Source organism: Sinocyclocheilus anshuiensis, unplaced genomic scaffold (assembly GCF_001515605.1).
Source record: "Sinocyclocheilus anshuiensis isolate Anshui unplaced genomic scaffold, SAMN03320099.WGS_v1.1 scaffold553, whole genome shotgun sequence".
Lineage (NCBI taxonomy): Eukaryota > Metazoa > Chordata > Actinopteri > Cypriniformes > Cyprinidae > Sinocyclocheilus > Sinocyclocheilus anshuiensis.
The window spans coordinates 2,463,391-2,474,839 of record NW_015539821.1 but is presented as its reverse complement, the minus strand read 5'-3'; the positions used below and the strand labels follow the sequence as shown (position 1 = coordinate 2,474,839).

The window sequence follows — 11,449 nt, the reverse complement described above, 5'->3', positions numbered from 1 at the left end:
ATAACTCTCACCTTCATCTAACAATCGCTCGAGATGGTTGAAAATACCACAGAAGTTTGGCAGACTGCTCATCAGTTTCTTGTCGTTCATGAGCTGCATCAGATAATCAGGAGTCGGCTTCGGCTTCTCCTTCGTTTCCATTTCTCCAACCATGTTTAAAATATTACCCCAAAAACCTCAAAATGCGTAAAACTTCGGGAAAACACGACAGCCCCCTACAAAAGAAAAAAGTAAAAAATTAAAATAAAAAAAAATAAAAAAAGCAAACGGAGGGGTTTAATATATTTTCCGTTTTATTCCAAACTACTGCCCCGATGTCACTACTTTTCAAACACAATGTTGAAACTTTGTATCACCCTTAAAAAAAAAACAACGGATGACGCAATTAACGCACCGAATCTGCGCGCAAGTTCTTATTTGTTTGTAGAGTGTTTGCAGTCAAATAACTCCAAAAACTCCCGCATGCCCGCTGAGATTTGTGCGTCTCTCCTCTCCAACAGAGAATATTTTTATCGCCACCAAACCTTTCTTTATCCAGGCTGTTAAAACAGCTTCTTCCCCAGAACTTTCCACTGACCGTCGATGTCGTTCAGAGCGCTTGAATAACGGTTTTAAAACGGGGCAATGTTCACTTGTAGGCTCTCGCGGTGTGGAAACTCCTTTAGTTGCGCCTGATGTTTCTGTGTTCAGAGCTGTACTCTACTCTCCCAAAGCTGCCTGTCTGTCACATGATCATGATCAACCCTACTCTGCTCAACATTGCCATCGTGCGAGGTCGCCAATGGGAGGAGAAACCTGCACAATTTGCTTTTCTCCCTCTCTCACGCAGATGCAGACCCTCTCTCACACAAACTTGTACACATATATACTTGTGAGGAGGAGCTCTTCTAGTTGTTCTTATATTAAAGTTAATATTATTTGTACAGACTCTAAATGAGAATGAGAATATGCACACATTTGATTCAAAACTTTATAGTTACTGAAATATAGCCAACTTGTATGACAACTAGCCACTTTCTAACCTTAAACCTTATGTATTTACATTTTCAGACTTTCAGCCATTGCAAAACAAATATACACACTCAATAACCCTGAAGCAATGATATGAGGAAAAAAAGAAAGTGGGTATTTTTCTGCATTCCAATGCATTACTTGGTCTAACAATCAAGTTTGACTAGGCCGGAGTCTTTGTTTCATAAGCATTGTTACATTTAAACCCAACTTTTAAGCACACTGTAAAAAATGACTGTGAGATTTACAGGAAAACAATGTAGTAGACTTAAGTTTGTAATGTGATTCAGCTGTGATTTCATTCACTGTAAATCAATTTACATATTGTGTCAGTAAAGTTATCTACTGTGCTGCTGTATTTTTTACAGGAATTCTCTGGTAACCACAGCTGCCAGCGTTTTCCTGTAAAAACAACAGGGTTTTTTTTACAGTGCAGGTTTTATTTCTGAAAGTGGCGCAAATGCACAGGCAGGAGTGTGTGAAACATCTCAGCCAAGACTTGAGAAACAGGAGAGGGGAATGAAAGGGCTTGGGGGAACAGGAAAAGTTTTCATCAATTCTTGCGGCCCTCCTCCTTCCTCTGTGAAGTGGGCAGCATTCTTATGCAGATGGACACAGACTCTAGCTATTGCTCTCACAACAGCTAAAGGCCAGAGTGAGAGGCCCTCCTGCAGGGAGCGGTTTGATGATGAAATGCTGACCTAGGATCAGATTTGTGCCATGTAACACTTTAAGCAACTACGGTAAGTGCAAGGGGAAAACAGATCCAAAAACAGGAGAAAAAAAGTTTTCTGCATTCATATTGGGTTCTGCCTCTTTACCTTAGCGTTCCTACTGCCTTTGTGATTGTACTCTGAGTGAGCATGAGGGACAGCATGGGTTAGCATGCTAAACTTTGCACACACAGCAAAACATATTTTCTTAATCAGCAGTAAAAAAAATGTTTTTTCAGTAAAACTATCCAAAAACATCCAGTAAAGATTAATTTATTTGAGACAAAATATATATAGAATATATAATAAATATTATATAGAATATTTCATATATTAGAATATATTATATAATTTTATATATTATAAAAATATTTTGTAATAATTTTTTTCTTGTTTTAAGCATCAAGCTAAGAATGCAATAATATAACAGTATTTTCCGTCTTGTTTTAAGCATAAATCTAACAAAATGTAGAGATTATGCTTAAAATAGGAATATATATAATTGTTATTTATAATAATAATAATAAAGATTATTTTGAAACAAGACAGAAAATGGCATTGTATTTGGCAAAGTGTTTTTTTGTTTTGTTTTGTTTTTTTTTGCACAGAGAGGATGTTGCTTCATGTTAAAAAAAAAAAAAAAAAAAAGTTAAATTAATACTTATGAATGGACAAGATGTTTTACAGATAACATGGGTTGGGGCTAAAACATTTACTTATATTTACAAAACTCCAGGAACAAGTTCTTCCCGACAGAGATATCTATACATAATGATATTTCAGTGGTCAGAATATTCCTCCAGGATGCTGTGTGGCCCTTTCTCCCCTTATTTTTCACTATGGGGAATCAGATGGGTGATAATTTGTCAGGCTGTGGAGATGAAAGTGAGGATGGTATTAGCCTGGGCATCAAGGGATTGGAATGCAGGCTATTTAGCATGGGAGTCAGACAATCCCCAGGGCCTCCCATCACTACAGCACAACCGCTAAATAAATAGAGAAGTAATTAACAGACTAGTGAGAGAACAGACCGTTTCATTACTGCACCTTCTTCTGATAGCGAGAGAGAAAACAGTTCGCTAGACAAAGCCATTGAGATATATTGACAAAAGAATATGTGAAAAGAATATGAGGGAAAACACACAATAGACATTTGATTGACACCTCATTAAGATGGATTATTATAGGCTTGGAGCAAAACAAAGAGAATGTATTTAATTTATTTATTTGTATTTTTTTGTGGAAAGCTGAAAAAACTACACAGAGAGCCTATTTTCCCCTAAGCAATAATTTACTGATGGCTGTAATCACTAAATACAACTGAAATGTGCAATTTCATCACTAAACAGAAGTGCAAAAAATGACTATTTTTCAAACAGGTTTTTACTCTCATCTGCCATTGGTTATACAAACAGTGTCCGTTAAATGAGTAAAATAGTATAAATTGTTAACAGCACTTTACCTTTAAATTTGTCATGAAACAGAAGTTGTGATCATCTTTTATTCCCTTTTATGATGTATTTATCTCAGAGTGAAATGGCTTCTGGAGCTAAAATAAAATACAGAAAAATGTGCTGAACATTTACTGACAATCAGGTCATCCAAGATATTGAAGAGTTTGTTTTTTAATAGGAACAGATTAAAAAAATATAGCATTACATCACTTGCTCACCAATTAATCGTCTGCAGTGAATGGATGCCGTCAGAACTAGAGTCAAAACAGCTGATACAAACATCACAATATTCCACAACTCAACTCCAGTCCATCAATTAACATCTTTTGAAGTGAAAAACTATGTGCATGTAATAAAGATATCCATCGTTGAGGTGTTTTAACTTTAATACATCACTTCTGGTCAAATGGTGCTTGATCTGTGCATATTTCTCTCCTGATTCAGACGCGATGGCTTTTTCACTGGAGAAAACAATATTATGGATAGAGGCCATGTATTTTAGCTAAAATGTTTTTATGATGAATTTGTTTTGTTGTTGCAGCTTTTCACATTACAAGACATTAATGGATGAACTGAAGTCATGTGGATTACTTGTGGATTATTGTGATATTTTAATTATCAGTTTGGACTCTGACGGCACCCATTCACTGCAGAAGATCCATTGGTGAGCAAGTGATGTAATGCTAAATTTCTCCAAATCTGTTCTAATGAAGAAACAGACTCATATAAATCTTAGATGGCCTAAGTAAATTTTCAGCATATTTTCATTTTTGGGTGAACTATTCCTTTAAGAGCACTGTAAGCTGACAAGAAAACCATTTGAAAACTTAATTTTAGTCATAAGACAAATGGCATTGTTGTTAGACACAGGGATCCTCTGCACCTGTTTTGCTTTCATGTGTAGACAGGCTGGCAGCTACTTGCCTCCAGTTGTGTGATTATGTTTAACAATGTTTGTTCACCATTTGTTTGTGAAGAACTGTATATATTTGCATGTTTGCATGCTGGGAGGAATGTATGCTCATCTAACAATTATGTAATTGTACATAAGCATCCAGTGTGTGTACCCTCTATAAGAATGCTGTATATCTGGGAATGTACATTGTGTATGACAGGTGAATGATGCACGTTTTGCCACTGGGTCTTTGTGTAGTAACAAAGGTTGGTTTGTAGTCTGTGAATACTCTGCAATCCATTGAGTGTATATATCAGTGGAAAACAGAGAATGAACATGCTTTGTTTATGATATTTTTTATGATGAGTATCTGGAGACTACCAAGTGTCTCTCCCACGTCATAGCATACATACCAAAGCCAAGAAGGAGTTAAACAGGCAACTGTATATGCTTTTGCCTTGTGCATGCATGCGGCTCTGTCAACAAGCCAAACAAGCTTTACATTCAGCATGAGGCTTTGGTCAGTTAAAAGGTCAGAGTTCAGTTCCTGCTTAGGCTAAGGCATTCTAACATTCCATTATAGTCTATTGACACAAGTGTCCATGTAAAACAAAAGAATATGGTACACGGACACATGGCTCAAGCCATAAAGATATTTATCAATTACTGTGAATTCATTGTGTTGTATTTATTATGTTTTAGATATTTGTTTCAAACACATATTATATGTAATGTATATACACACTACCATTCAAAGTTTGGGGTCAGTCAGATTTTTTAGTGTTTCTAACAGCCTTGATAAGCACACAGTAAAAATAGTAATGTTGTGAAATATTATTACAATTTAAACTAACTGTTCCTGTGATGACAAAAGCTGAATTTTCAGCAGCAATTACTGTCACTTTTGATCAGTTAAATGCAACCTTTCTGAATAAAAGTATTAATAAAAAAAACAACTTACTGATATATAATTTTTGAATGGCAGTGTATTAATAAAAATTGTATATATAATTATTTAAAAATGTGCATTAAAGAAAACTGTAAGCTCCTAAGGTAACTGTGATTAAGTCACATTGGCAAGAAAGTGATTGGCAAAAATGAATGTGTAAACTTACACTGTATGTGACAAGAATTCAGTGAGCTGCTGCCCACATAAATAACACGGAATTTGTATCTCTTTATCCTTATTTAGACCATGCGTCTCATTTCAGAAGGACCGAGACTGTGTCAAGCTAATACAATCTCTTAAATGGGTATTTGAGTCAAATGTTTCATGTTTTCTCTAAAAGACTTTTCATATCATCAAAATCATTTCTGCATCACTGCAATTCATATGTGGCCAAGCGTTTCAGCAGATATTCTTAAGACCACCTCCAGTGAGGCAACCCACCTTAGCTGTAGATTCAGCTGCCAATCACCTGTCACTCAAAAAAAAAAAAAAACAGCTGGAGGCTCTAACTATTAGGAGACCATGGTGTGCCAAATTTTTTGCTCCATTTGAAGAATAATTGTGACCCTAGACCACAAAACCAGTCATAAGGGTCAATTTTTCAAAATTGAGATTTATACATCATCCATTGATGTATGGTTTGTTAGGATAGGACGATATTTGGCCGAGATACAACTATTTGAAAATCTGGAATCTGAGGGTGCAAAAAAAAATCTAAATATTGAGAAAATCGCCTTTAAAGTTGTCCAAATGAAGTTCGTAGCAATGCATACTACAAATCAAACATTAAGTTTTAATATATTTACGGTAGGAAACTTACTAAATATCTTCATGGAACATGATCTTTATTAATATCCTAATGATTTTTGGCATAAAAGAAAAATCAACAATTTTGACCCATACAATGTATTTTTGGCTATTTCTACAAATATACCCCAGCGACTTAAGACTGGTTTTGTGGTCCAGGGTCACAATTTTGAATTTTAGTCAGCTTGAGATAAGCACAACTTTATCAAAAAATGATGACAGTGATGTCTAGACTGGGGTTCACAACTGTGGCTCCCTTAAATTGAGAGGATGAATTCTTTCCTCAACCATGTCTATGGAACATTATGAATTTGAGCAACACCAAAGTAAATTTTGTTTGCTCTGTGCTCATTTTAAAGGAAAATATGCAGAATAATGTGACATCAAATTAAACATGATAAAATGTGTTAAACAGACATTTATTGGTCCTAATAAAGATCCTAATAAAGATCCTAATAAAATTAGCTATAAATAATTATATACTGTGTATATATATATATATATATATATGTGTGTGTGTGTGTGTGTGCATATTTATGTGGTTTATGAGGACACAAATTTGTATAATGACATGGGTATGACAGGTATTACAACGAGAAGGTGATTTATGAGGACATTTTCAGTGTGCCCGTAATTCAAAAGGCTTATAAATAATTCAGAATTAGTTTTTTTTTTTAAATCTAAAAATGCAGAAAGTTTCCTGTAAGGGGTAGGTTTAGGTGTAGGGTTGGTGTAGGGCGACAGAAAACACGGTTTGTACAATATAAAAACCATTACGCCTATTGAGAGTCCCCATAAACCAATGTTTGTGTATGTGTGTGTCAAGGAAACACACACTGGACAAACCGGTAAATTTCCAAAACAATCCAAAACACTTTATTAATGGAACTGAATGAAATCACAGGCAGCAGAGCAGAGGATATAACAGAGATGGGAGATGAATGGTGAGTAGCCACACACACACACACACACACTTTTAAACAGATTTTTTGACTATTTTTGAACCCAAATTTTTGAAAAGTATAAGTCATATTGGCAAGAAAGTAAATGTAATTTACATAACATTACAATAAAAAAAATTAAAGTACATGTAATTTTCTGATACATCACGTAACCCGGTTATATTTATTTTTCTTGATGCACGAATTACGAAACTATTATCATCTGATGCCGGGAATGCATTTTAACAACACCGAATAATACAGTGCCACCAAACTCATTTCTCTCCCTGGGTTATATAGCACCCTCCACAACAGCTATTTTAGCTCCATTCCTCCCCCTCATCGCCCCTTTTCATTCTCTCTCCGGTTGTGTTCTTTCTGCACAAAATCATTGGTATTCACTAATAAAGACCTCAGAGACATAATGCAGGAGACATAGCCCCGTTACAGAAATAGATTTATTGCTAATCCATTATGCATAGTGGGTAATGTAACATATCTGATGCGCTGGCTCACAGCGGGAGAAGAAAGAGGGTTTAAGTACATCGAACATTAGGTTGGAAAACTGGAGAGCAGAGGAAGCCACAGGCATCACAACATGCCAGCCTGCAAGTACTGTAGATGGGCAGTCATGGCCTCCAACCACACTTCCATTGCTGCCACTTCATTTCTTCTTCTTTTCCTCTCAATGAATTGGAAAGTTCGCTCAAGGCAAAGAGCTGCCCTGAGGTGACTCTTGAAACCACATGCAGCCACTAAATGCTAATAGGCAAGGAATGATGCCAGACAGTATGGAAATGCACGTACTGGTGTGAGGCTGTGCAGGGATGATGCGATTCAGTTTAAAAAATACATCAATTCGCATTTGTGTGTCTTTCCTTTTTTTATTATTATTTAAATAAGGACAAAGTACATTAAATAATCAGCATTCAAATTCATCTCGGCAGTCCCTTTGTTTGATGTTATTAGGCAGAAAACGAAAGGAAATAGCCCAAAAACTTCAATAGAGATAAACAGCATATATACAGCTCAGTTAAATATAATTAAGTAGCACATATATAATACTAAGATAATAAAAGCATAATATAAATATAGTCTTATTATGGATGAGAAAAGGCACAACCCCAGCTTCACATGGATTTAAAAGCCTCAAACAGGATGTTCTTTTATTTATACAACTCATATGACAGGTTCTCTGAAAAACTCAATTCTGGTTGGTCAATTACGGCATTCAGCGGTCAGAAGTGCAACAGTTGGGTTCCAGAAATAAAAATTCCATTCATTTTCTCCATAGGGAAACTGATTTTTAAACCCTTAAAGGGGACATCGGATGCCCATTTTCCACAAGTTGGTATGATTCTTTAGGGTCTTCATAAAATGTCTGGAACATACTTTGGTTAAAATTCTTCAATAGTTGTGTAAAACAACACAGTTTTTACCTTGTCAAAAACAGCTCTGTTCACAGCGACCCGTTTTGTGCCTGTCTCTTTAAATGATAATGAGCTACTGCTCACCCCACCACTCTCTTCTGTGGGGCGTGTGGATACAAGACATGAGATCAGCTGCCTTGGACTCCGTATATGGCTTGGAGGTGGTCTTATTCAAATAGCTAGCTATATACCTAGAAACCGGCTGCAAATTGAAACAGCTTGCTGTCAGACTCAGACAGCCCATAACAAACTGGCTGCATGTTTTCTTTTCAGCTTTCCTGAGCTGGCAGACACAACAGAAACTTAACTAAATGCAAAAAAGGCTAAAAAAGTTAAAATTTCATCCAATGTCCCCTTTAAAGACAGATATACTGTGACCTCCGAGGTTGTTAATCGATGGCATGCTTTTGTTGTTCCATCAGTTCACATTATTACCTAATTGTTGAATCAGTTCGCACAACCTATTTTCAAAGAATCGTGTTTAACAGTGGAATTCACGGTGAAAAACTACATTACCCATGATTCTGAAGAGAAAATTCCACCAATTAGGTGAGAAAATCGCACCAAAAGATCTCTGCAGCAAAAACGTCCACTCACTGCCATAAAACAACGTGAATGACATAACTGAGTCAGTCTCCCTACACTCTCAAACTATGATCTCGATTATGTCATTCGCAATGCTTCATGGAACTGTAGTTCTTTTCCTCATTAAAGCCATTAAGTACCAGTTTTGTTCACTGTAATGGACTATTTTTTGTTGAAAGATGTAAGATGAAAATAACATTCTTTCATGGCTCTTTCATTTATTTATTTCCATTGTAAGGAACTATTTTAGTAAAAGCTTTAAGATGCATATTTATTTGGTGAGTCGCTATGTATCAAGCATTCCATGTGGGTTTATTTTGCAATAGTGACCAGCTAACTGTACTGTAACCCTTATTTAAAAAAAAACGAACCTCTCTGTCTGGACCTCTCACTTTGTATGGTTCTTTAAACAATCACTTTCACCACTTTATTATCCTTTTAATCAGGCACAAAGTTTGTTTGTTTTTATAATTAGGTTTTAGTGAATATGAAAGGAAATGCTAAACATGAAAATGGCATTTAGATGCTTTTAGGCAACTGAAACCTCAATGACTCATATGATGTTGACTGCAGTGGTTAACTTTACAAGAGAGGACATCCACTAAAGCGTAGCCAGCATCATAACAATTACGGTTGATTTATGGGCAACAGAGGGTAGGTCTTTGTAAAGCCCTTCACATCACCACCTTACCTCCGCTGCATGTCGCACATGCCCCAAGGTCCTGGTGTCCTTGTCACAAATCCAAATGAGAGACAGATGGCTGTTAATGGGGGGCTGGGAGGGTGTGACAGCTATGGCCGACCAAGATATGTGTCAGAGACAGGCATGATTACAGGAATCTATGGCTTGTTTTTCCACTGGTTGATCCAAGCAGATATAACACCGATTCAGGGGGAGATAGAGTCATCCATAGTCTCTCTTTGGACAGAGGAAGTCCAGAGAGTTCATCTGCGATATCTCTGTCTTTCACATTGATGACAGATACATGATCAACGGATGTGATTAAGTCAGATATCTATTCCTGAGCTTGGTTCAGTTCCAAAATGCCAATCAGTGAGGGTTTGAAGGAGAGAAAGTCTGTGGTTCATTGTTTTTAGAAGCTAAACAGAGGAGTGACTTCATAAATCGAGCTAGCAGCCTCTGTGATGACATCACCAAAGCTGCCTACGGATTGATCTGTCAGTTCAAATCATCCATCACACTGTACCAGATGAACAATCTGAAAATCATATGACTGCATCAGAAAATACTGATGAAATATTTTGAAAGACTTATGATTTAGAATACAAGATCTAAAAGCAGGTCTTAAAGGGATAGTTCACCCCCCTCAAAAAATTGAAAATTCTGTCATCATTTATTCATCCTCATGTTTTCTAAACCTTCATCTATCCCACTAATGATGGCACACTTCATATATCCAAATCTTCTACTCTGGAACTCTGCTGATAAAGAAAAGTTGCGTAAATCTAAAACCCCACCAACTGTAACTGTGAGCCGTGCACCTGAAAAATCTTTACACACAAAGAATGATAAGATTGTGTCAAAAGTTTAGTTCTGTAACAGCGCATGAGCTAAAAGAGGCGCTCATGTTATTTGGTTGTGTGTAGATTTGTTCAGAGAGACTTTGAGTGACTAGAGCGAAATTTCTCAGTGTGGAGCAACTGACTCTCAAGAGTTATAAAACAGACTTGGAGGGTTTGAAACGGATCCAGTTCAGACTGTTTCCTCCAGCGACCTACATTAAAAGCAAACAGCGAAAATAAAAAACACATTTTATAGCTTCATTTGAAACAGTTATCATATCTGTTGGCCTGCACAGTAAGTTCAAAATGGCATTCACTACAAAAAAATAATAAAAATAACAATATTTGCTTACATAACACATTGGGGAATCATGTGAGACATGATCATGAAGTAAAAACAACAAATTTTAGAGACCTTTTTTTTCAGCAGTTACAGAACTTGTACTGTCTAAGTGAGTATTATTACAGTGTGTGGTAAAATTTATATTCTCTGAAGCCAATACAATTAAATGTGTCATCTAATAGGATAAAGATCACATTTCTTTCACTCTATAGAAGGAAATGTGCTGTGTTTATCTTTACGCACCTGGAATTGTCTTCAAAGTTGTACAGTTTAGGAACAAAAGAAACTGGATGAGCTCAATGCATTCTTGGCAAATGCTCTTTTCTCTCTCTCTCAGGAATGGGGTGTTGCACATTACACACACATGTTGAAGGAAATATCTCTAGGTTCCACTACGTCATTGCCATCTGCCAAAATCAGATTCTCTACACTCTGATCTCACTCAGTTTACATTTAATGCCAGCGCACAAAACAACAGAGTATGAAGATTGCAGCACAGCCCAAGGCATAACATGTTTAGTTTCACCACATCCTAAAATGCTGGGTGGGGAAGTACTGTATGTTTATGATTGCTTCAACTGTACTTTATAATGAAAAACAGATGGTACAGTGTACTATACTACTATATCACTGCATCAAGAGAATTGAAGAAAATTCAATTGAAGAGAAACAAGAGTAGACAGACAGTAAAAAGAAGTTCAGTAATTAAATCAATCATAAATAGTACTTTATAAACAGCAGAACATAGCGACTCGTAAATACTGTCTCAAGATATATAAGCGCAGACATCTGATATA

At 36.3% G+C, this 11,449-nt stretch overlaps 1 protein-coding gene across 6 annotated transcripts in view; it reads right to left on the bottom strand.

The window, feature by feature from the left end:
• LOC107684089 (protein quaking-B-like) overlaps positions 1-839 on the bottom strand; it is a 38,406-nt gene extending 37,567 nt beyond the window's left edge. For 2 of the 6 annotated variants that reach the window (XM_016480262.1, XM_016480268.1), the window contains exons 1-2: positions 395-836; positions 12-215 (exon numbers count right to left, since the gene is read on the bottom strand). In XM_016480262.1, coding sequence (XP_016335748.1) covers positions 12-153 — 142 coding nt within the window. In that variant the 5' untranslated portion in view covers positions 154-215; positions 395-836. Of the gene's footprint in view, positions 1-11; positions 216-394 lie in introns of all 6 variants that reach the window. The other 4 variants (XM_016480265.1, XM_016480267.1, XM_016480263.1 and 1 more) reach the window with 4 other exon arrangements.
• Between the last annotated feature and the right edge of the window lie 10,610 nt (positions 840-11,449).